This window comes from Megalobrama amblycephala, linkage group LG2, assembly GCF_018812025.1.
Source record: "Megalobrama amblycephala isolate DHTTF-2021 linkage group LG2, ASM1881202v1, whole genome shotgun sequence".
NCBI classification, from domain to species: domain Eukaryota; kingdom Metazoa; phylum Chordata; class Actinopteri; order Cypriniformes; family Xenocyprididae; genus Megalobrama; species Megalobrama amblycephala.
The window spans coordinates 39,882,217-39,907,817 of NC_063045.1; the positions used below are offsets into that span (position 1 = coordinate 39,882,217).

General features: G+C 36.5%; 1 protein-coding gene across 5 annotated transcripts in view; it reads left to right on the forward strand.

The window, feature by feature from the left end:
• cntfr (ciliary neurotrophic factor receptor) overlaps positions 1-25,353 on the forward strand; it is a 228,297-nt gene extending 202,944 nt beyond the window's left edge. For 3 of the 5 annotated variants that reach the window (XM_048175330.1, XM_048175313.1, XM_048175321.1), the window contains 3 exons: positions 13,230-13,419; positions 18,652-18,769; positions 24,185-25,353. In XM_048175330.1, the coding sequence (XP_048031287.1) occupies positions 13,230-13,419; positions 18,652-18,769; position 24,185 (309 nt within the window). In that variant the 3' untranslated portion in view covers positions 24,186-25,353. Of the gene's footprint in view, positions 1-13,229; positions 13,420-14,192; positions 14,341-15,447; positions 15,505-15,593; positions 15,748-18,651; positions 18,770-24,184 lie in introns of those variants that run through there. The other 2 variants (XR_007182606.1, XM_048175338.1) reach the window with 2 other exon arrangements.
• Positions 25,354-25,601: the final 248 nt, after the last annotated feature.

A 25,601-nucleotide genomic window follows, 5' to 3' on the forward strand; every position in this document is an offset into this window, starting at 1 on the left:
GAGAGTGGGCAACAAATTTCTATCTGGATACTTTAGATCGAAATTTGTTGCCCATTCTCAATGGGAAAGTGCCCAAGAATCATCGCTCAGCGACATTGCCATGGCAACATTGCTCAAAAAGTTGCCCTGTGTATCATCACGTTAATAATCAACAAATCCCAGAAAACACTGTTAGTGTAATGATGGTCACATAGACAGAAATGAAACTTTTAAAAGCAAAGTGTTAGGTATACTGAAAAAAAAAAAAAAAAATGGTGAAGAATTTACTTAAAAACAAGTTTTCACTCAGAAATGTATTTATTTATTTATTTACTTTTAGACTAACTTTTTATTGTCTCCCTCAGGGCTTCCCTGACAGGCATTTAGTTCATTTCTGTATCTGACGAAAATATTCTGACCAAAACCAAAATGTTCTGACCAATGTTGTTAATTCAATATCTAATATATCTAACCGATTCCACTTGTTTGACGAGCCTTCTTTGCTAATCAGTTGTGAACATGATCATGATCCTATTGACTGGATTAACAGCCAGTGACAGTGATATGGAGGCACTGTCATGTGACTTTCCCCCTGTATTACACTGTTAACCCCCTCATTCACATCATGCCACCTCATTGAAACCCAGTGACGTCAGTTTTTGATAGTGTTACTTTTGTAATATTTTTTTTTTTCTTATCCCAATTTTTTTTTGATGAGGCACTGCCTCCAGTGCCTCTTCAGGATATGTCTTTACGCGTATGTATTTTTCTAAGGTGGTCTATCTCTTTTGTTGACATTCAGCCCATTAAAGAAACACATCTCATTAGCGACTGCTTTGCATGAGTCCCTCTTAAATAGCATAAAACGGTTCACGCACTCAACACAGGCATGCTGATTGAATTCCTGTAGTTTCACACACTCAGTTCTTTGTGATAAGCGCTAAGGTGTTTCCACTACCTTTGATATTAATTGCACCACTGTTGGCTGGGCATCAAAGGGGGTCTAGAACCGTGGACAATTATCTATTAAACCTGTTGGACTCGGCAGTAGTGATTCCACAGAAGGGGGACTGAGGGAATAGCTCTCATTAGTTTGAGTGACAGAACCTGCGCTGCCCAGCCTTTTTTATCCCTTCAGTAGAAAGTCAAACGTGAATTTTGAAAGTGGCACATAATTGCTTTTTCTCTCCACAACAGTAGGCACGCTCTCCAACTGGGATGCCTGGCATATTTATATTCCCTGACAGGAGGGCAAGGAGGAGTATACAGTGCTATACACTCAAATGAGAGTTTCCTTATCTACTGTATAAGTATGCCAAAAGTCCTGTTTGTCTAAAGAAGTGGTTCTCAAATGGTTTTGCTTCAGGACACAGATTTTTATTTTAATTTTTTAATGGAAATCAAGTGGCAACCCATAATTGTGCAAAATCATTAACATGACTTTCATTGCATATTGACAACTTGGGTTTCTAACAACAACAAAAGACATTTTCTATGAAAGCCTTTATATCATGTTTCATTGTTTATACGTAGGTATTCTTTTGTAACATTTATAGGTACAAAATGTAATTTTTTGTGTGTGTTTGGATACATGCTGAAATTTGGACATATTGACAACATCTAAAACATGATCATTATTATGTATTTACAGCTAAGGAAACAAAAAAAACAAAAAATTATGTACCTTTTATATCAACGATATTTGTATAGTTGCACTTTTGCTATTTTGTAGATACATTTTTGATCCCTCACTCTAAAAAAAAAAAAAAAAAAACTTTGTCAAATGGTGCAATGTAGAACCCATAAGCGGTGCCATATCACATTTTATTTCTTCAACAAAAATGGTGCTAAACAGCACAAACAGTGGTTCTTTGGCTCATAAAGAACCTTTAAAGGGCTTAACAGGTTCTTTGTATGGCAGTGGTGCTATATAGCACCTTAACCACCCCAAAGAACCACTGAACAACCGCTGAAGAACCATACAGGGGCTTAACCGGTTCTGTATACGGTAGCGGCGCTATATACTGTAGCACCTCAGTCATCCCAAAGAACCAGTGAAGAACCGCTTCATACAGCTCTATACAGTGAAGTTAAGTGCTCTATACAGCACTTAAAGTGGTTCCCCTATGATTACGAGCCAAAGAATCACTTTTAGTACATTTAGTGCAACTTTATATCTCACGATTGCAAATTTATATCTTACAACGTGACTTTAAATCTTGTAATTTGACTATTTTTCACAAGTGTGACTTTTTCACAATATTTTGTTGCATGACATTATATCTGGCAATTGTGACTTTATATCTCATAATATGACTAAATCTCGCTATTTGACTATTTCTCACAGAATATGTTGCAGTGACTTTAAATCTTGCTATGTGACTTTATATGGTTTGATTTCTCACATTATCTCTCATTGACTTTGTATTCCTATTTTCTCTCAATATGACTTTTTTATTATTTTTATTTTAAACTTTACACACAATTTACCTCCCCTTTTTATTTTTACTCTGAGGTAAAAACAGGCTTCCATAGTTTTCCTCTTCTTTTTTGCCTATGCTTTTATGCCTTTTATTATAGTTGCCTTTTATTATTTAGCTTTAGCATTTTTCCCCCTGACCCTATCAGAATAGATCTGTGACTCATTCTTGGGTTGTGTCCCACCAGTTGAGAACTATTGATCTTAAAAATGAAAAAAACATTAAAAGTTGCATTTTTTCCCGCTAGGATACTTATATTGAATTGTCCTTGGATTCACATCGGCAAGTAAAAAGCCCAAGAATTTCAGGCCCTCATAAAGGAATCCACATCCCTTAAAGCCATGATTTCCATACCAAAGCTTTAAGTCAGGACAGGGTGCTATAGTTAAATGGGACAGGATACTGAAGGGAGAAAGGGGTCACCATGCCCTCCCTTATGTAATCTCTCAAGAATGTACAAATCTCCCATTCCTCCGGGCCTCCCCTCTGCTCACTGTATAGGCTAAGCTGTTTTTGACAGCCATCTTTGATGCTAAGATGAAAATACTGTAGATAATACACAATAAGCGGAAGATCTGAGCGCTGCTCCGGTGAGCACCTTTTAGAAATGGGATGAATTTATAATGTCCCCGCTGTTATAGCTCAACAGATGAGGAAGGTGCTATTGTGTTGTTTTCAATGCCAAAGGGGACTTGAAAGCTGGAGCAATCACATGCAATTAATAGATCAAGAGATGATGTTATACTCTAAGAATTATCAAGCACAGGCTTTATCAAGGCTTGAGGAGTAACAAAATACTTGTAACTGTTACAACACTGTTCATTTAAAGAGATAGTTCTCCACAAAATCATAATTTTCTTCCAAACTGAGATATTTTTCCAAAACATCTTCTTTTATTGTCCATGGATAAAATTAGTCATACAGGTTTGGAATGACAGTCAGGGTGAGTTAATATTGATAGTATTTATTTTTGGGTGAACTACATTAATATGAATTTAGCTCAATTAATAATGCAAAATTCATAGGTTACTGATTGATTCCCAAGCAATTAGTAATTTGTACTGAAATACAAATTTAAAATAACCCTCCAGTCTTTTAGCTATGCCATATCTACACACTTAAAAATAGTAGTTCTTATTGGCATAAATGATTCCATGAAGAACCTTTAACATCTATAGAACCTTTAAATTGCACAAAAGATACTTTATAGTGAAAAAGGCTTCTTTAGATTATTAAAATAATCTCAGTAAGAAAAAAAAAAGTTATTTTGAGAAATGTTCATTGAAAGGTTCTTTGGGGAACCAAAATAGGTCTTATGGCATTGCTGTGAAAACCATGAGCTGAGGCCTTTATTTTGGAAACTTTATTGAGTTGCCAGGTATGAGAACAGATTATAGAATTTCTTTCTCAATTTGTCATGCTGTCTTTTAAGTACATTCATTTATATTTAGATAAAATGAATTTAATTGAGCTTATAATGAAAATCTTAAAACATAAAAAAAAAAAAAAAAAAAAAAAAAATAGCACTGGATAATGAAACCAGACACAAAGTAAATAGACATTAGAATCTATTAAACAAAGTCATTGTTTTTTGTATCCCTTGTTCTGTTCATTCAGGGGATAATATCAATTATTTATTTATTGAGATGCTATTCAGATCTCGTGCATATTTCATAAGTGCTCATGTTGCATGAATAGCAAAAGACAAATTAGACACTGTGTTGGTACTTTGCCTGAATTTTGCAACTTGGATCTGTGTACTTCGACCCTAGAGGGAAGCGTGTGTTTACTCAGGGATTAAAGGATTAGTTCACTTTCAAATGAAAATTAGCCCAAGCTTTACTCACCCTCAAGCCATCCTAGGTGTATACGACTTTCTTCTTTCTGATGAACACAATCTGCGATATTTTAATAGATATCCTGACACATCGAATCTTTACAATGGCAGTGAACAGGGGTCACGAGTATGACCGCCTTCAGACCACCTTCCGTATTCAATGTACGAAGAAATTATAAAACTCTTGCAGTTCAAAAAGCTTACGCTACGTCCTACGCCTTCCCTATTTAGCTTACAGAAGAAGTGTAACTGACGCCAGTTTACACTTTCTTCGTAACTTGCGGAAGCTAGATATTTTACTTCATAACTTGTTAAATATGGATTTTTTTACACAAATGCATCGCTTCGCTTCAGAAGGCCTTTATTAACCCCCTGAAGCCATGTGGAGTACACGTTTACAATGGATGGATGTGGATGGAAGCACTTTCTTCAGCTCATGCTCGTGTCCCCAGTTCACTGTCATTATAAATCTCAGATACGTCAGGATATTTATTAAAAAATATTTCCAATTGTGTTCATCAGAAAGAAGAAAGTCATACGCTCAAAAAAAATAACTCTTTGAACGAACATTAAAAACACATGGAAAGGATTTCCACATGATTAAGTTGCTTTATTTCAGCATTATGCAATTCTATTATTCCAATTTAATGTACTTACGTTGGGTCAACTTAATTTATTAAGGTTGATTCAACTTATTTACTATGGTTGGGCACAGCTTGACAAAACAACTGACTAAGGAAGAATCTATGTAAAATAGTTAGATCCAATATATTGGATATTTTAAATAGTAAAATCCAATAGAATCAACCATGTTAAATTAACTAGAATCAATTGTGTTCATTTAAAATAAAATAAATAAAAAGCAATAAATATATAAATAAAAAATAAATTGTTTTCATATACATTGATTTTTACAATTAATTCTTCTTGTTTAATTTCGTGATTTATATAACTTTTGTGATGTTCGGTGTTAGAAATCTAGATGTTATACTGGATTCATCTTAAATTGCCTTAACCAAAAACATTGTAAAGCCTAAATTGATCATCCAGTCCATTGGTGGCAATGGTTTTACAATCAACATAGGCTTACAATGCTTTTGGGAAATGCAACCCAGAGCACTACCACAGTGATTACTTTCTTATTAAAGTAATTTGAAAGTTTGTTAGCAGGTCCTCAACCCAAGCACAAGTGCAACAATTCACCACAATGGTAACCCTAAAACTATTAATTAACAGAAACTTTTAAGTACCAACATAATAGTAAACATTAAAAAGTCTTTCCATTTTCTCATCTTCCTAAAAACTGCTTAAAATAACACTTTATTTCAACATTTACACTCCTAGTTCAGCCCCTTTGCAAAGCATGATGGGAAGTGAAAATCCAGTTTGATTGAATCCTGGTTGGGTTTACTTTATTGAAACATGTTATTTCAATATGAAAACATCAAGTTAAGTCAAAGAGTAATCGTTTCAAGTCAATTTAACATGAATCAATCACATTTAAACCAGAAACCTGATACAATGGTGTTGAATCAAAATAAATTGTTTAAATAAAGTGAACAGCATCAAAAAACATTTTTTTGAGTGAATATATATCTAGGATGGCTTGAGGGTGAGTAAAGCTTCTGGTAATTTTCATTTGAAAGGGAACTAATCCTTTAAACTCAATTTGACCACATTAGCACTCCTTTTATTGAGCTAGTCTTAACTGTTTTTTTGTTGTTGTTGTTGTTGTTGTTGTTTGTTTGTTTGTTTTTAGCATTTCGCTTGCCATTCTATAATCCTTTGTTTACAGACTACATCCTATATAGAAAACTGCAGTATTTGCATTCAGATTAAAAAAAAAAAAAAAGAAAAGAAAAAAGAAGAAAAAAAAAACATTCATGGAATGACTTTAATCAGTCAGTTAGTTTATTGCCATCCAAAATAAAGGATGCATCTGCATGTATTCTTGGAACGGCACAAACACTTCCCTCAGTGAGTATTCCAAACCATCATTCCAAGCAATTCAGGTTAATGTGCATACTTAGCGAACCACAATTTTTTTAAATCAGTTACTTTAAGAATCAACACTGTTTGTTTGCACTCTCAGTGATGTGAGCCGGAGATGTGATTTGGAGAAGATGGGCATGGGAGCTATAAGCCGTTAGCTGGAATTAGTCGTCAGTGATCTGTGATACAAAGTTTGAATGCTTACTATTCCTCTAGACTTCCTGTAGTGATATGAATGGACACAGCCAGGAAAAAAAAAAAGGTTATAGCTGACAAAATGAGGGAAGTTGTAAGTGCTTATGAAATTAGTCCTCCAAATGTAATGCTCAAGTGTCCAGATACAGCCACAAATTTCCTTTTCAAGACTGGAGCCTTTGAAGATAAAAAGCTAAATTAAAGTCAAGTATTTTTTTTTTTCTTTCCCCTCACTGGTTTTGGTTTTGGCTCAGGATTTTTTTTTTTTTTTTTTTTTTAAATCTAGTGGTATGGAATGATAACATATTTGAGAGCATATTTTTTTGAGTGAAAAGGCTTGTAGGCTTAAATCTGTGCTATATGAATCTTTTGTTTGGGCCACACTCATCCAATATTTATTGTTAAAATTATTGGTAACACTAAGGTTCTGTTTGTTAACATTAGTTAACTGCATCAACATGAACTAACAATGACATATACTTCAAAAGCATTTGTTAATATTGATGTTCATTTCAACATTTACTAATACATTATTAAAATTAAAAGTTGTATCTGTTAATATTATTTAATGGACCTGAGCTAACATGAACAGTTGTATTTTTTTAACAACTAATGTTAACAAAGATTAATAAATATAACAAATGTATTGATCATTGAGGTTAATGCCCTAACTAACAGTTTTACCAAATTATTGAAATCATTTTCCTTTATGTATTACTTAAGGTAAAACAATTTCCAGTTCATTAAAAAGACAGTTGCAGTGTACTTACAACAACATACTACATACTTGAATATGTGAATGCAGCTTTCAGCTTCAGTCTCAAAGGTTCTGCAAGGTCAAGGTTTCAAATTTCAATAACGGAAGAATCTGAAATAAATATTTGATGAAATCATGGCAAACAAAAGATTTTAAAAGAATGAGAGATACACGAATGAGAGAAGGGCAAAGTCCCATCCTGAACACTGTAAACAAACTCTACCATAAACTCCCATTCATAGACGTTTCCGTTCAGTCAAAGTGTCCGCAATGTACTAAAAGTCACTTTGAAAGAAAATTGTCTAAAACCCTACACACACCTTTTTGGCCTTGTATGCTTTCACTGATATATTATCAACAGAAGCTGTTTATGGCCTTTCATGTTTGGTCAAGCAGGCATCAGGTGGGGTGTGCTGCACTCCACTACCGTCAGCTTTAAGCACAGCTGGGCTGGAGGCACGAATGCAGGGAAGTGGGTGGAATTTAGAAAATATCACAGCATGGTGGCAGTAATCAGCCAGCAGTGACTGCTGGGAGTCTGGCAGCTCCATTTGCTGCTCAGTTGCCTACATGCAAGTCAGAAATCTCAAGTTATTTTCTTTATTTTAGTTGGAATTGCTTATGAGAGCTTTATACCGAAACATGTCCGCTTAGTTGCATTGGCTTAGCTGAAAGAAGGCTCAAAATATGCTGAATACACAATATGTGTACTGTGGCTTATAATAATAGTCTAAGGGCACGTTTACATGACAGCAATGTAATAAAACTATGTACTTTTTTTTTTTTTTTGCATACAGATGACAATATTGTCAAAATGATTCCTGTTCACACGGATTGGCGAAAACAACTTAAAATGCTGTATTATTTATGCCAGGCCAGTGGTTGGCGATGTCACTTTGTACCAATGTCACCTATACTTAACATGTAATACACATGCACATGACGTCACCATTTTCACTAATCCACGTTTTTGTAGTTTACATGGAGATTATAAATGGTATATGGCTTTTCAAAAGTTTACATTTTTAGGCCCCATTAACAGGGGCCACTGTTTTAGTTGAAAACAGTGTTGTGTAAAAGCCCCATAAGTATCTAATATTTATATAATAAGTATCTACAATATCCTATATATGTAAGTGATGATTATTCTAAACAGTAACATTTTCTGTGAAACCGTTATACATATAATGTATTATAAATGTGTTATTTATGCATAAAGCATTGATAAAGCTTGATCTAATAAATAATTGTAATACATAATTACCTATTACCTTTAAAGTATGTGATGCTATATGTAGTATTTATTAATATTTAAAATTTTCATTTTTATTTTGGTTTAAGTTTTAGTCATTTTGTTATGTGCTTTTTGTCATTTTTTTTTTTTTTTGTAATACTTTTTATATATAGCTTTTTATTAGGGCTGTCAATCGATTAAACATTTTAATCTAATTAATTACATACTCTGTGATTAATTAATCTAAATTAATTCATAATTTTACATACATACATAATTTTTGCTGTGAAAGTATTAAATATTTAAATTCAAATGAATCAATGAATAATCAGCATTAGTGACATTAAAGTTAAAAAACTCTTTTGTTATGCGTTGGATCTCTATGGAGGAACAGAAACCTCTCAGACTTCATCAGAAAGATCTTAGATCTTGCGAACTACGGGGGAGCTAGGGGGAGCTCAGCTCCCCTTAATAAGACATGGGCTCCCCTGAAAACGTGATTTGTGAAATTTTGGAGGGTCTCAATTTTTGATGTGTTATTTCAGTTTTGTGTAATGTGATCATCGTGGATTATTATGTGTATAATTGCAAAAATATCATTAATTCATGCATGACTGCGATTTAAACCTAATTCACTTCAATAAAGATAATAACAATATAGATATACATGCTATACTTGTCATGAGCATCAAGGTGTGGGGGCGCTGCGGTGCAAATTCCACTCATGTTTAGTACATGTTAACTCGAACAGCAAAGAAAGCTGAATTCGCAATTATATGTTGTGGCTGGGTTGTTATAGGTCTGCGTGACACTCGATGTATTAGACCTAATTTAACGTTGGGATTTTGTTATTCTTCTGTATCCTGACGAGAAACTTTAACCGTTGTTCTTGTGAACTCAAAGACAGCCTGATGCTTTGTTTATAGACTATTTGTGGGTGGCCGTTTGTTGTTTCACCTATCAATTTGTGTCGATAATGTATAATAGGGTAAATCCTATATGCTTGCATAAAGCAAGTAGTGTACAGAGTCGTAGCTGTTATGTATCTTTCTATTCTAACTCATTGTAAGCCTTTTGAGGCACGCGCACGAACCCAGTGTGGTTTGAAGATGACGTTGACAGCTAGAGTTGGTATCACGGGACGTGCTAGGTACCTCCGGATTAACTCCTGGATTCTTTGCATTGATGTGGTACTTTAGAGTGGACGAACTCTGGTGATATGCAAATTCCTTGCTGCAGAACACTTCCATCGGGCCGTTTTTTATAAGTAAATGTTCCAATCAATGATCCAGGCAGCGCCAGCGCGTTCTCGTCTCTCTCCTTCATTTTACAGTCGAATGGTGGCTAGAACGGCTCCAGGTTCCAAAGGTCAATACGGAATGGATTAATCTGCGTTATTTTTTTTAACGCGTTATTTTTTCTCAGATTAATTAATCAAAATGAACGCGTTATTTTGACAACCCCTCTTTTTATATATTTTTATTTCAGTTTTAGGTTTATTAGTTTTAGAACATTGGAAGCAAAAAGTGTTTAAACTAAGTCAACATGATATGGATTTTACAACCAATATAGAAACAGTATATTAAATGAGGAAAAAAGCAGGGGATGAATTACTACAGTTGTTTGTCTTTGGAATAACATGCACCGAAAAATAATTTGCATTAAGACCAGGTATTATGAAAGTAAATAGGGTCAATTTTGATGTCAACATTTGACTTTAATATTTAATATACAGTTACATGTGGATTTTGGATAAATAGAAACCAAAAGGCTGGTTGGGACAAAAGCTCAGATTTACATGGAAATATAGCTTTTATCTTGTCTCATTAGTACCCAGTGATATTGTGTGCAGCTGTTTCATTGTTTCACTGATTGCAATACACGATGTAGGAGAGAAATCCTCTCCTTGCTGTTCTGATGACACAACTTACACCTACTCTTATTTATGAGCTTTGGCCGCACTGAACGAGGCCCAGAATGCAGTGAGGCGCCTGGGATTGTCGAGTCATAGCCATGTATGAGGGTCAGAGCGTGTTTGGTACATAATGATATGGCTATATAAATAGCTCTCTCTAATAGCATGTCTCAGACATCAGATGTCTTGTCTGTCTCTATTCTTTATATCTGTCTTCCTCTCTCTCTCTCTGCACTATGTGAAATGTTACCTGATCCGGGAAGCTGTTGATGAGATTTTTTTTAGGCTTTAAAGTTTGATTTTAGGCAGAGATTTCCAAAAACATGTTATTTGTAACTGATGGTAGTGTTTTATTTGTGGATTTATAGTATGTCCTAAAAGTACAGAGGTTACAAAGGACATTTCGACTCCCATTTCTAGTTCTGGAGTTGACAGCTTTGACAAAAGACTAGCAATTGTGAAATGGTTTGTGTAAATGGGCATTGACCTTTTTCTGAATGGCTAAAAGAAATCTTTGATTTGATTTATTTGTCGACTTAAAGTTTTAAAGCTTTAGCTTAAAGTTTTAAAGCAGCCTTGCAAATAAAATCAACACATGCATGTAGTTTGTAACTAAAGTGCAAAAATAATTGTTTCCTGACACATTTCACAGACACTCTCCGTCTGCCATTGTTAATAAAACACATGCCATCGGTTGAGGGTTTAGCTGGTTATTTCTCCAATGGTTCCCATTCAAAAGTAGTCATGCCAGCAGAGAAATTGTTGTTAGACCCTTTTCCACCATCCACCCACAACGGTAATGGTTCCCATTATATTTTCACTAGAGCTTGGTTTGGCACGGCACGATTACAAACTTTGTACGTTTATAAACTGTTCTCGGCCCACAATTCTCAACATGGCTGGCTAACCGTGCTGAACCATGCTGGTAGAATGCATGTCATGACGTCGCCATTCAGGATTGGTCACTTTTCTGTTTCCTGGCTACCATTTTCTCTGTAGCTGGCTAAGCTCGCTATTTGAGCGAAGTAAACAAGATAATAAAATAAATATTTGATCATCCTCCATAACGCAGTCACTATTTACATCTCATACCATCTGTAAACCCTTGCATTAACAAGGCAACGACTGGCGTATTTGTATTACATTCCAAAGAGCTCCGTTATCAGCCCCACAGTGGAAAATGAAACCATATCCGTACCGGCTGGGCCGGATCAGCACGGAATGGAACGGTTAAGCAACGAAAACGGATTGACCCGATGGTGGAAAACTGGCTGTTGAGGTGAATGGGAATTTGGGAATGAAAAGCACACATTTACAATTCAAGGCCATTTCGGTCTATTTCAACTCTAAATATAGTACAATAGATGGATGAAACACTGCAATTTGATAATAATCGAATCAAACACTTAACAGGCCAGGTGCTCAGTGGCCACAGTGGGGGAAAGCACAGAGAACGTGGTTTAGTCTGAAATTAAAAGCGTGCAGCTTTTGTTTTGTGGGTTTTCAGGAGCACCGGGGAAATGAGCAATGCTCTCTTTTCCAATTATGAAAGATAAAGTTCAATTAAAATGTAAATGCAAGGACTAACATCCACACAGGCTGTGTTTGTCTGAGCACACTAGATGGAAAGACTTGCAGACGGTGCTAGTGAAAATTCAGTGAAGAAAAAATCTCCTTTGGTCTTTGTTCTGAGCAGCTCAGGTGCAGATGAGATATTCTCTGAGTCTCGAAGCAAACACACTCCAATTTTCCTGCTCACTCTTTCTCTGTGTTGTACAGCTTCACTTAGGAGACCTGGGAGGCAATGAAGTAATAGTAAATTCTTCAGAAAATATGCTCTGTACTTTGTATACTGCAGTAGGATCTTGCTTTGTGAGTGAAGTCATTCTCCCGTTCCAATGTTTTTCCTCTCTGCCAAGCATGTGTGTGAGAGTTCTGTGTACCAAATTGATTAAACTCAGAATTGAACTGAGACATGTTACATGAACTGTTACATTTTAATTGAATTCCTTAATTTGATTTGATTTTAAATGGAGGTAGCAAACAGGTGCAGAATTGTAAAAACTGCTGCAGATGGTATTTGAACTAACTCACTACACATTTGTATTTTTTTTTTTTTTGTGTGTAATACATATATGCAAACATTGTGTTATTAGGTGAGAAAATGTAGGCCTACATCATTGTGCATTGTTCTTTCTGTTGTGTGACTGTATTAAATTTTAATTAAATTAAAGATTTATCTTCCTGTTATTCCAATTCAACATTTTGTGGGTCAAGGTCAGTTTAATTCAAATTCCAACTCGTAGATTGAAAGTGAAATCTCCCTAGTCCTGCTGTGTGACAGATAAAGAGCGAGAAAAGCACAGATTGAGCAACTGCGACTGAGCACCACACATGATTTCGAGCTCCAGACTGGAGCTTTAGCAGTGCAGGACAGGCCAGTGATGGATGCGCAGGATGAATCATAGACGCCGGGCCATTTCTACTATCACTCATGTCCCTCCTCAGGCCTCAGCTGCAGTGCATTAGTCAAATTTCCCCCTCCTCAAAGCGGCCAAGACATGCACGGGAATTCCCAGCCTCTTTGTGCCCCCTCCTCTGTTGTGGTCAAGTGACCCTCTCAACCTCATTACCCTCAGATACCAAAGAGTCCACAGGTGGTCCTCAGGTGTGTGGAAGTCTGCCGCACCACACAAACACTGTTGATCAACCCTTTTACTTCGAACACCTCTAATGAAACATTCTTCATCGCATACATCTTGTATGTAATCATCTCAACAGCACGCATCATTCCCATAAGTTCCATATCCCTGATTGTCTCTCTTGTTATTGATTGACAGGTGGAGCTCTCTGACAGCACCTCCCACATCATTACCGATGCTTACGCAGGAAAAGAGTACATCATCCAACTAGCGGCCAAGGACATGGAGATCGGCACTTGGAGCGACTGGAGCGTGGCGGTCCACGCCACCCCCTGGATGGAGGAACCCAAACCCATAACCTCCACCACTGAGAGCGACGTTATCCCAGGTATGCATGAGCTGTCAACCGTGTCCCTACTCTCCTATTCACTGTAATGGCAGTTACGTCTGCCTCTGTGATCTCTGTCCTCTCATAAAACAATAATAGTGACTGATAATGAGGAGACAGTGTCTATAGCCCTGCATTTCAAAGTCATGCTGCCCTCTGCTGTCAGAGAGGTTTAACAAGAAATGAATAGTTGATGCACTCAATAGTTGATGAGGTTAATGATGAATTAACATCAGGTTCTGTTAAGTTTACAAATGAAAGTTATAAAGTAGATGCCATATTTAATTGGACACCAGCAAAACCCTTTGAGGGACACACATGTCCGTTCACTGTTAGACATTTCTGTAATTTCTACAGTTATTTACTATACATCGGCCAAGTATTATACTGTTAATTCTCTTTACGGTACATAACTCTGATTCCCTTTGCATCATGGGAATTTTCTGTGACGTCAGACACCACATACAGAGATTTACTGTATTTTTTTTTTAAATCGCTGTAAAAAATGGCCTCTGTGGCGCAATTCCGTCATGTTTTTTTTTTTTCTTTTTTGTACATTTGGTTTTACAGAACTTGCCTTACACGCATGTTTAAAATGCTATGTCCTTTGTGTCAGAAATGGCGCGAGCGCTTGGACTCGGAACACTGTACGTCAGAAATAAAACGGGGCATACTGTCTGGGAACTGAGTCGCACCACTGAATCTATAGACAATATCGCTGAATATAATGGGTTCTGTCTTCTATTTGATCGCGCCGTTCGCGTCTGGGGTAGAGACGGTCACGGAGCCAGCGTGGCAGCGCCACAGGTTTTGCCTGGGGCGGGAGAACTTGGGAGTGGAAGACTTACGGAACATCTGTGAGGTGTACAAATGCAGCTCATGAGGACTGTGATCCCACAGAGAGTGAGACCAGTAAGCAAGGTAAACATTTTTCTGTGTGTGTTGTCAGGTTTGTTTGTGCACACCAGTTTAACTTATGTTGAAGGTGCCATCGAATTGAAAATTGAATTTACCTCGGCATAGTTGAATAACAAGAGTTCAGTACATGGAAATGACATACAGTGAGTCTCAAACTCCATTACATAACAGTCGGGGTGTATGCTCCCAATATTTGCATATGCCAGCCCATGATCGAGGCATTACACAAGGGCAGCCAGTATTAACGTCTGGATCTGTGCACAGCTGAATCATCAGACTAGGTAAGCAAGCAAGGACAACAGCGAAAAATGGCAGATGGAGCAATAATAACTGACATGATCCATGATAACATGATATTTTTAGTGATATTTGTAAATTGTCTTTCTAAATGTTTTGTTAGCATGTTGCTAATGTACTGTTAAATGTGGTTAAAGTTACCATCGTTTCTTACTGTATTCATGGAGACAAGACTGTCGTTATTTTCATTATTAAACACTTGCAGTCTGTATAATTCATAAACACAACTTTTTTTTTTATAAATCTCTCCAGCAGTGTGTAATGTTAGCTTTAGCCACGGAGCACTATCAAACTCATTCAGAATCAAATGTAAACATCCAAATAAATACCATACTTACGCGATTAGACACGCTGCATGACGAATACTTTGTAAAGATCCATTTTGAGGGTTATATTAACTGTGTGAACTTTGTTTATGCAGTGATAGAGTCTAGAGCTCGGGAGGGGGCGGAGAGCGCGAGCAATTAAAGGGGGCAGCAGCCTGAATCGGCGCATTTCTAATTATGCCCCAAAATAGGCAGTTAAAAAAATGATTTTAAAAAAAATCTATGGGGTATTTTGAGCTGAAACTTCACAGACACATTCAGGGGACACCTTAGACTTATATTACATCTTGTAAAAAAACGTTTGATGGCACCTTTAACACTTGACAGATGGCACTTTTAACATATTCAACATGGCGGTGACAAACTTTACCACGGTAAACTGCACTAACGCAGTGATTGTATGTTAGAAAGTAACCTTTCTAGTTTTAGCATTAGTTTGTTATAGTATTTATGGAATTTAATATTTACTGCAGTTTTTGTTTTAAAGCATCAAGAAAGACATGAGAATGCCAGCCATGAGAGTGATGCTGCATAATTCTTGGTAAGATAAGACTGGCCTATAATTTTGAGAAGTTTGTGTATTTCATATGGTGTATGCCTTTTAAAAGTGTGCAATTTCTACTTCTTTTTCAGTGAACATATTTTTCTCTGTAACGAAGTGGATGGTGCAAAGGTGGCATACATTTTGGATCATCACGTGGGTTTTCCAGACGACTTAAAGGGTTATTTCACCAAAAAATGAAAATAATGTAATTTATTACTCACCCTCATGACATTCCACACCCGTAAGTCCTTCATTCAGCTTCAGAACACAAATTAAGATATTTTTGTACTAAAAACATATTTAAATCGGTTCATGTGAGTACAGTGGTTCAATATTAATATTATAAAGCGACGAGAATATTTTTGGTGTGCCAAAAAAACAAAATAATGACTTATTTAGTGATGGCCGATTTCAAAACACTGCTTCGGGAAGCTTTGGAATGTTATGATTCTTCTGTGTCGAATTATGATTCGGATCGCGTGTCAAACCTCCAAACTGCTGAAATCACGTGACTTTGGCGCTCCGAACCGCTGAGTCGACACGCTGATTCATAATGCTCCGAAGCTTCCTGAAGCAGTTTTTTTTAAATTGGCCATCGCTATATAAGTCGTTATTTTGTTTTTTTTGGCACACCAAAAATATTCTCGTCACTTTATAATATTAATATTGAACCACTGTACTCACATGAACTGATTTAAATATGTTTTTAGTACCTTTATGGATCTTGAGAGAGGAAATGTCATTGCTCCCTATGGAGGCCTCACGGAATATATAACAAAAATATATTAATTTGCGTTCAGAAGATTAACAAAGGTCTTACGGGTGTGGAACGACATGAGGGTGAGTAATAAATGAAAAAAATAATTTTTGGGTGAACTAACCCTTTAAATGTTTAGCTGCTTTCATTTTTTCCCATTAATTTTCTGTTGCCTAAAGATTTCTTTGTGAAGATAAATCCAGAGGATACAACATAATGCACTGTAAAAAGTCGTAAGACGAGAAATGGTGAAGATGCACTGTCCTGGCATTGGCAGACTGTTTATTTTGTGTTATATTTGCAATTTTTTAAATAAAAATATTGATATTTTATAATACTTGTGTCTGTATGAATTGTATGTCAGTAGTACTTATGTAGAATAAAAATAAAATCTGTATCAAAATGATAAAAATGTATATTTAGGACAAATAAAAGTAATTGCACTGTATTACATAATTACAGTACCAAGTTGTTACTATAAAACTGAAATATGGTTATAGTACTGTAAATACTTGATTACAGTAACTTACTGGCAACAGTAAAAACCCCTTGAAATGTGTAACAGTGATGTCATCCTGTCAGTATGAACTCAAAATCGACCCTATTTAATTTCTCAACACATGTTCCCTTTCAAATTGTGCTCAATTGTTCAGTCCAAGTTATCCAAAAGAAACAAAATGGGATTCATTGAGAGTTACTTTACTTGTTACTTTTCCTTCAGCCTCCATATCTCAGTCAAAAAGCTTTTTAAAAACTGGGAGTTGCCCTTCACAATTCACTGAAAGGTTTGGATTCTGCTTAGACTTTTGACCATCCAATCAATTCCTGATGGATACAATCATGACTAAGAAGGAGATGATAAATGAAAGCAAGACACTCTGCCACACCCCCAAAAAGTTGTTTGACATTTTTTTGATTACATAAAAAAGGCAGAGTGTTAAACATCCTAGTCAGCAGGAAATGCTGATCAGCATAAAGTCTTTTAATACGCTTTTGTGCAGTTATGGTTTCAAACTCTCTCTCCACTTCCCTACACTTGTGTCATTGGCCGAAAAAGATATCGGGCAGCCCTAAGTAAACATGTCTAATCTCATGGCCTGCAAGCAAAAATAGTTTCAGTGTCCCATTGTTTGTTTGTCCATGTTTGGGATTCAAGAGTACTGATACAGCATTCATTTTGGGGTGGACAAAGAGAATCTTGTCTTTAAAACCCGTGTGATAGCCTATGTACATTTCGTTTTATAAATAGCACTGACAACTTGATGACTGTTATTAGAGGTAATATCTAGTGACAGCTGCCCTGCTCGGTTTGATCCAGCAGACGGTATTGAGTTTCTATACACTATACTTGGAACGGAGGAAAGAATCAAAAAGTCAGCAGAAATGCATTCTAGTTTTGTGAGCCATGCGTCAAAACACTCCCTCTAAAAGCTTTCTTTCTTGTCTCCTGGGTAAAACAGGAAAACGTCCTTGTAATAATTCCTCCTTTGCCTCATGTTATTTTAGTGTTTCATTTGCTTAATTTAAGATGAGAGTCATTGTGCGAGACAGTTCTTTCAACTTTATCTGAGATGTTTTCTAGGGAGTCATTTCATGCATCGTCACACTGCACAAATAATACAATAAACGAGTGATACTGAAACAGGAACTAATATCTACTTACATTTGTGACATTTACAATTGCACAACATGAACACATTCAAGCGGTAGTAGAGCAGTTGTTTAGTTAACTGAAAATATTGTTCTAACTCGATTGTGAGTTACATTTATAACGTTTATTTTAATAAGTTGAATGTATCATGTAACCAGGCTTTTGAATCATGGTTTAAAATCTGGTCCGGTTATTGGGCCAGGACCCGTCCACCCGTCCATTGTTTTCCAACATATTAGTCTGAACCTCATGACATTAACCTAAACTAACCTTGCCTAGCCATAAAATGGTTAGATTTTTAGAGACATTTTGACCCTGACACATAGTCATGAGGGTCTACAGCAGGTGTGGGGAACGTTGATCCTGGAGGGCCATTGTCCTGCAGAGTTTAGCTCCAACCCTGAAAAAAAGCACTCACCTGCCTGTCACTTTAGTAATCCTGAAGACCTTGATTAGCTTCAGGTGTGTTTAATTAGGGTTGGCGCTAAACTCTGCAGGACAATGGCCCTCCAGGATCAACGCTCCCCACCCCTGCTCTACAGGGTGTTGTTGTTGTTTGTACTTTTTTGACATTTCAAAACATTTGAAGTCGTATGTCTGATTTGCATTTTTATTGTACTTTTGAAGAAATTAATAAATTAATAGATAGTCATTCAACCATACAGTATATAGTACTTGAACCAAGGACATACACAGCCTTTCCTGTTAAAAAAGTGACAATTTTCTTCTTCCCTGGCAGAAACCACCCCTGGTCCGCCTTCAGCCGCACCACGAGTGGGTAAACCCACAGCGGCCTGCTCCACCCTTCTCTGGTCAACCCACCTGCTCCTGGCCTGCGTCCTGCTGTCCATCATGTGGTATGTGATATCATTGCAATGCTATTTACAGAAGGAACATCTCATTCCCTGTTATAATGTGAGAAAAGATCACAAGCTTTCAATGAAACAATTGAACAATGCCTGAGGTATGAACAATGAGCAATGTGCGAACATAATGTGCGAGCATTTATAAATCATAAGAGGCTTACCACTTGCAGCTCATGCAGATGGACTACACTTTTCCTAATTATGTACTATACATAATGACAATACACTTGAGACACCAATAGCTAACTAATAGTTGGAGCCTATGCACATAGTTTATTAAAGAGATATTGTAACTCAGTGAGTACCAAAAGCTGTGTCATGTTCCCTCATTATCAGAGATGGAGTTCACAGCTCACACAGAAGCCACTTTTAAACCAAGCAGCTTTGTGTTGGTCAGCATGGTGAATCCATGTGACCAATTTGAACCACTAGTGAAATCTGTGTGGGGAAATAATTTGCCCTCATGTGAATTTCCTGATCACATGGATTTCGTTTGAAATGTCTAGAAAATTGGCTGAACATTGTTTGATCTCAAACAGTACCACAGTCTATTTCCAAGGTACTAACGGTGATAGTTGACATTGCCATTAGTTGGTGCTGTATCTTCACTATTATGGAGAATTCAGAAGAATGCCTATTCAACCACTTTACAAAGTCTCTTTATATTAGAAATGAATGCTGCAATAAATTACCAATTTCTTGATTTAGTTAATTAAAATTGACTTTGAAACTTTGAAAATTGAAACTTTTTCCCAAGGTCTTAGTCTGGATGAGGTCTTGAGGGTCCTGGTTTTGACCTAGGTCTGGATCTTAGTTGATCTGGTATTGATCTGGGTCTTTGTACAGCAGTAGTGTAGTTCTAAAAAAAGAAGTGGTGTACTATTACTATTAAGATTATTTTTGACTACATTATAGTATGACTATTATTTAAACATGCTGCTTTGGAATTATATTCACTGTGATACATTTGAAATTAATGTTTCATCTTATTCAAGTGGGTGGTAAAAAAATGACTTAATATTAAATAAATATTTCCAGATAATATATATATAATGCAATAATTTACAAATCTCATAAACTTATATTTTATTCACAATAGAATATAGATAACATGTCAAATGTTGAAAGTGAGACATTTTGAAATGTCATGCCAAATATTGGCTCATTTTGGATTTCATGAGAGCTACACATTCCAAAAAAGTTGGGACAGGTAGCAATAAGAGGCCGGAAAAGTTACATTTGCATATAAGGAACAGCTGGAGGACCAATTTGCAATTTATTAGGTCAATTGGCAATATGATTGGGTATAAAAAGAGCCTCTCAGAGTGGCAGCGTCTCTCAGAAGTCAAGATGGGCAGAGGATCACCAATTCCCCCAATGCTGCGGCGAAAAATAGTGAAGCAATATCAGAAAGGAGTTTCTCAGAGAAAAACTGCAAAGAGTTTGAAGTTAACATCATCTACAGTGCATAATATCATCCAAAGATTCAGAGAATCTGGAACAATCTCTATGCGTAAGGGTCAAGGCCGTGGATGCCCGTGATCTTCGGGCCCTTAGACGGCACTGCATCACATACAGTAATGCTACTGTAATGGAAATCACAACATGGGCTCAAGAATACTTCCAGAAAACATTGTCGGTGAACACAATCCAGCGTGCCATTCGCCGTTGCCGGCTAAAACTCTATAGGTCAAAAAAGAAGCCATATCTAAACATGATCCAGAAGCGCAGGCGTTTTCTCTGGGCCAAGGCTCATTTAAAATGGACTATGGCAAAGTGGAAAACTGTTCCATGGTCAGACGAATCAAAATTTGAATTTTTTTTTGGAGAACTGGGACGCCATGTCATCCGGACTAAAGAGGACAAGGACAACCCAAGTTGTTATCAGTGCTCAGTTCAGAAGCCTGCATCTCTGATGGTATGGGGTTGCATGAGTGCGTGTGGCATGGGCAGCTTAAACATCTGGAAAGGCACCATCAATGCTGAAAGGTATATCCAAGTTCTAGAACAACATATTCTCCCATCCAGACGTCGTCTCTTTCAGGGAAGACCTTCAATTTTCCAATGCCAGACCACATACTGCATCAATTACAACATCATGACTGCGTAGAAGAAGGATCCGGGTACTGAAATGGCCAGCCTGCAGTCCAGATCTTTCACTCATAGAAAACATTTGGCGCATCATAAAGAGGAAGATGTGACAAAGAAGACCTAAGACAGTTGAGCAACTAGAAGTCTGTATTAGACAAGAATGGGACAACATTACTGTTCCTAAACTTGAGCAACTTGTCTCCTCAGTCCCCAGACGTTTGCAGACTGTTATAAAAAGAAGAGGGGATGCCACACAGTGGTAAACATGGCCTTGTCCCAACTTTTTTGAGATGTGTTGATGCCATGAAATTTAAAATCAACTTATTTTTCCCTTAAAATGATACATTTTCTCAGTTTAAACATTTGATATGTCATCTATGTTGTATTCTGAATGAAATATTGAAATTTGAAACTTCCACATCATTACATTCTGTTTTTATTCACAAGTTGTACAGTGTCCTAACTTTTTTGGAATCAGGTTTGTACATTCATAGAATTCATTTATACTTTAATTCATATAATTTCATATAATTTCCCTCAGCACTTGCTTGTAAAACCTCTCCTTCTTTCCGTCATTTTTTAAATTAAACAAATAAACAAAACCTACGCTACATGCCTGTGTCTGCATGAGACTGTTCCTTGCTTTCATCATTTTAATGACAATAAAAATATTAAACTGTGATATACTAATCGTCAGAAATTGCATCATGGTTTAGGCCTATATGATGTTTATTTCAGCACCTGTAAGCTTATCAGTTTGACAGAATTTTCTACTTCAGTGTGCCATAAGAAGTCAAACTATAACATTTTCCTTTTTTTATCACAGCATTTGTTATGAAAAATAGCAACCTACACATAGCCTATAGAAACAATAGCTACAACATGTCACAGCTGTAATACACACTAAATCTGAAAATTTATTCCCTTAATAGATTATAAATTCTACAAGTTAGCCAAATCACAATTAATACAATAAAATGTGATAAATTCTAGTAAGGGTGGGTCATGAATAGTTTAAAAAGCTTTCTAATTAATGTTGGCGCAAGATGTTCATTTTGTTCATCAGTCTAGATCATGTTTGACTTTCTCTATAGTGTTTTAAAGTGTTTAACTCTCAATAGAATTCAAATGGAACGCACATTTTATCATCAGTGTCACGATAGGAATGGCTTGTGGAAATCTTTCACACTTTTGGAGCGTGACAAGATTCAGAGTAGGCCTATGATAGGTAGAATGATAGAAGTGCTAATGCACCAATTACAACAAAGTTTTTACACAACAGCATTGGACACACAGTTACAGGGGAAGCTAACATGACAATAGATTATGGACTTTCGAAGCAAACAAACAAGTGGGTATACAAAAATATTGATCCTTAGAAGTTGTAATACGGAAACAGCCCTGGGCAAAAAGTAAGTATACATGCTTATGGCCCCGACTACACCACTGTTGTACAGTATGGTATAGTTGGCTGGTATTGGTTTGGGGGTGGAGGGAGGGTTCTGGTCTGGGTCTTGAGGTGGTATATATCGTTTTCCACATTACGTCCCATCTTGCACACAGTTGAGCGCAGAAGCATTTTAAAATAGACTTCTTTGACCATGAGCATAGATAGATCACTCACACATGTGCTGTTGTCCACGGACTGTACTGATGATGAAAATTATTAATTTGCAAGCAGGAACAGGAAGTATACTTTCACCTTTAGTGGTTCTGCTGTTTATCTGGGTCTTAGGAGGTCTGGTCTGGGTAACTGGGGGTGTGGTATTGAAGGGGTCTGGTATTGTTCTAGGTCTTAAAGGGTCTGGTATTGATCTGGGTCTCATGGGTCTGGAATTAATCTTGGTCTTAGGGGGTCTGGTATTGATTAGGTCTAAGTGGATCTGGTATTGGTCTAGGTTTGAATCTTGGAGGTGGTGGTCTTAAGTCCACTCAGGCTTCAGCATCTTTCATGTAGCCACAGTCCTTGCAGAACATGATTTTGTATCACTCTCTGCAGTCATACGTACTAAAATTAATTGACTAGGTATTGGCAGACTACTGAAGGAGTTCCACTTCCTTCTTGTAATTATGTGAAATAGACAATCTTCAACACAATTGCAGTGCGGTCAGTCCTCTTCCATCCGGAAAAACCATAGAAATTGTTGACAGCAGTTACAATACAGGACAGCCGACTAGAGACCATCGGCTCATTAGACCGACACAATCCACTAAAAACCCCTGAGAAACTGAGGGACGGTCCCAGTTACTGATGCTTACAACCACATAAACCTCATCGATCCCCTGCAGGAGTCAGAAAGCAGGAGGAGATAGCAGAGTAACAAGCTGGAGATTCATTAGTACTCGGGCCATATGTTTACAGCATGCCTGTTATCTCAAACTCAGCAACACAGCATAACGAGCCTATCTCTAATTAAAGCAAGCTCATGCATGGAGCTGGAAGGCAGGAGGAAGTGTATGATAGCACCTCGGGGGTAGGATGTGTTCGCCCTCCCGAGACGGCCACGGACACGCAGAAATACCTTCGCTCTATACCTCCACACTGAGCCCTTCTGAGCAAGATTTAATTGGTCAGTCTGTAATAAGCTAAGACAAAATTAAAGGCAACATCACGGGTGGCTGCTCACCAATTACAACTTCCCACTGGCATGAAGTGGGAGCCATTTGGATATTGCTCTCATTGGCCCCTGTTTGTTCTCATTTGCAATACTGTGTTGGTAATTTATGCTGTAGTAGGCTGACCGCTGCATTGAAATGCTCAGTAGGGGAATGATTTCAAATTCAGTTAAGGAGTTCTATATCGTTTTTTTTGTTGTTGTTGTTTGTTTTTTGTTTTTTTTTAAGATCACACTATCATGATGAATTAATCTAACAGCCCTTACACCTTTCAAGAACATATCCATGTTTATATTTCACTCCAAAATCAAAAATAGAAAATATTTTATTTACCATTATTATTTTTAAAAATTATTTTCATGACAATTATGTAAAAAAAAGTGTGTGTGTATATATATATATATATATATATATATATATATATATATATATATATATATATATATATATATATATATAGAATGCAGAATGCAGTTAGAATGTCCCTAAAATTCAATGGCCCTGTATGATTTTGTTGTCTCATATTTATGTCATATGATAGCTGAGCAATATCACATGAGACCATAAAAAGTATATATTTTCTTTCTAAGGCTATTTTGGCACTTGTGAAAGAATGCAACAAATGCATTACACAATTCATTAAATTCCATAAATACTTTAGCACAAATCTAACATACATTTTCTTTTCTTTGTTTTCAGATGTGTAAGCTTCATTCCTGTGGAAAAAATGAGGAGTCTTCTATTTCTATTTTGCACATGTTAATAGATATCGTGCATTGATAATTTAATTCAAGTTCTTTTTCTCACGAAAGAAAAAAGACCTAGAAAGATTAATAAATGCTGACAATTACAAAAGGAAGACAAAAGAACAATAAAGCATTTCAACATCTCTGGCAATGACAGCTGATGGAAAACCAGACACAGACACAGGAACTGAACCCCAGGGGAGCAAAAGATTTGGGGACGAGACTCACCTGCCTGGCCGCACAACAAGAACACAAACAAACAAACAAAATTCATTCACCTCATTTTTGTTTGTCACAAAAGATTTTTCAATCCACTTCATTCTCTCAAACTGTTCCGAGGACAGCAAAGCTCATTTTGTGTAACATTGATTTCCACGACATACAGCTAACTCATCATGCCAAAGACTTGGACTGTTTTTCTTTTTTCCCATGATCCCTAGCTTCCCCAAACCTGTGTCTGTAAGGAATTGGAACTGGCAGTACAAAATCTTCACAAGCTTCAAAGACTGAGGAGTAACACATTTATTTTGAAGGCCATAATTTGATATATGTTGTATTCCTTTTGTTTTCCTCTTTTTCTTTCATAATTTTTTCTGGCCCATGAAGACAGAGAAGTTGGAACTGTAAATAACAAATTGGTTTGGACTGTTCTGGACTACCTTTTGTAACAGGAAGAACAACATGTCGTGTCAGACCATCTGAAGATTAAGCACCATTTGGAAACATATTTTCATTCTTCGACTATTTGCCTTTCACCATCTGTTTTTGCAGACTTTTCTAGTCAGTATCACAGTTTAATACTACCTTTTTCAAGGAAAATTGTTTCACTTTGCTTTTGGTTAGTATTGAATAAAATATAATTTTAGAACCTTAGCATTTTTTTGTTTGTTTATTTGTTCGTTGTTTGCGTTTTTGCTTTGTTTTTGTTTTTTCAAACCATAATTGCTTAATTCTCCTTGATCATATTTTGTAAACTATGATATGTATCTTTAACATGAGAAAAAGTTTATTATTTAATAATGTATGTATTAGCTTTAGATTCTTGTAACCTGTATCTGGGTTCTTTTTATAGATGTATATAAAATGAGAAGTTGTTCATTAAATGTGACCATTTCACAATGAGTAGAACCTGTCAGTCTTTTTGTTCATGTCCGTCATTGAATGTGGAGCATTTCTCAACTGGTTTTACACTGGACCTCAATTGGTGACCCAACACAATACCAAAATTGTTTACAAAATAGTCCTTGAAACCTGTATTTAAGAGTCTATTTATATTACCTGACACCTGACACCTGTTTTGTTCATGATTTCATGATGTTGGCCATGTTACCTCACTTTTATCAAGTGACAAATGAATTTGCAGAAAGACA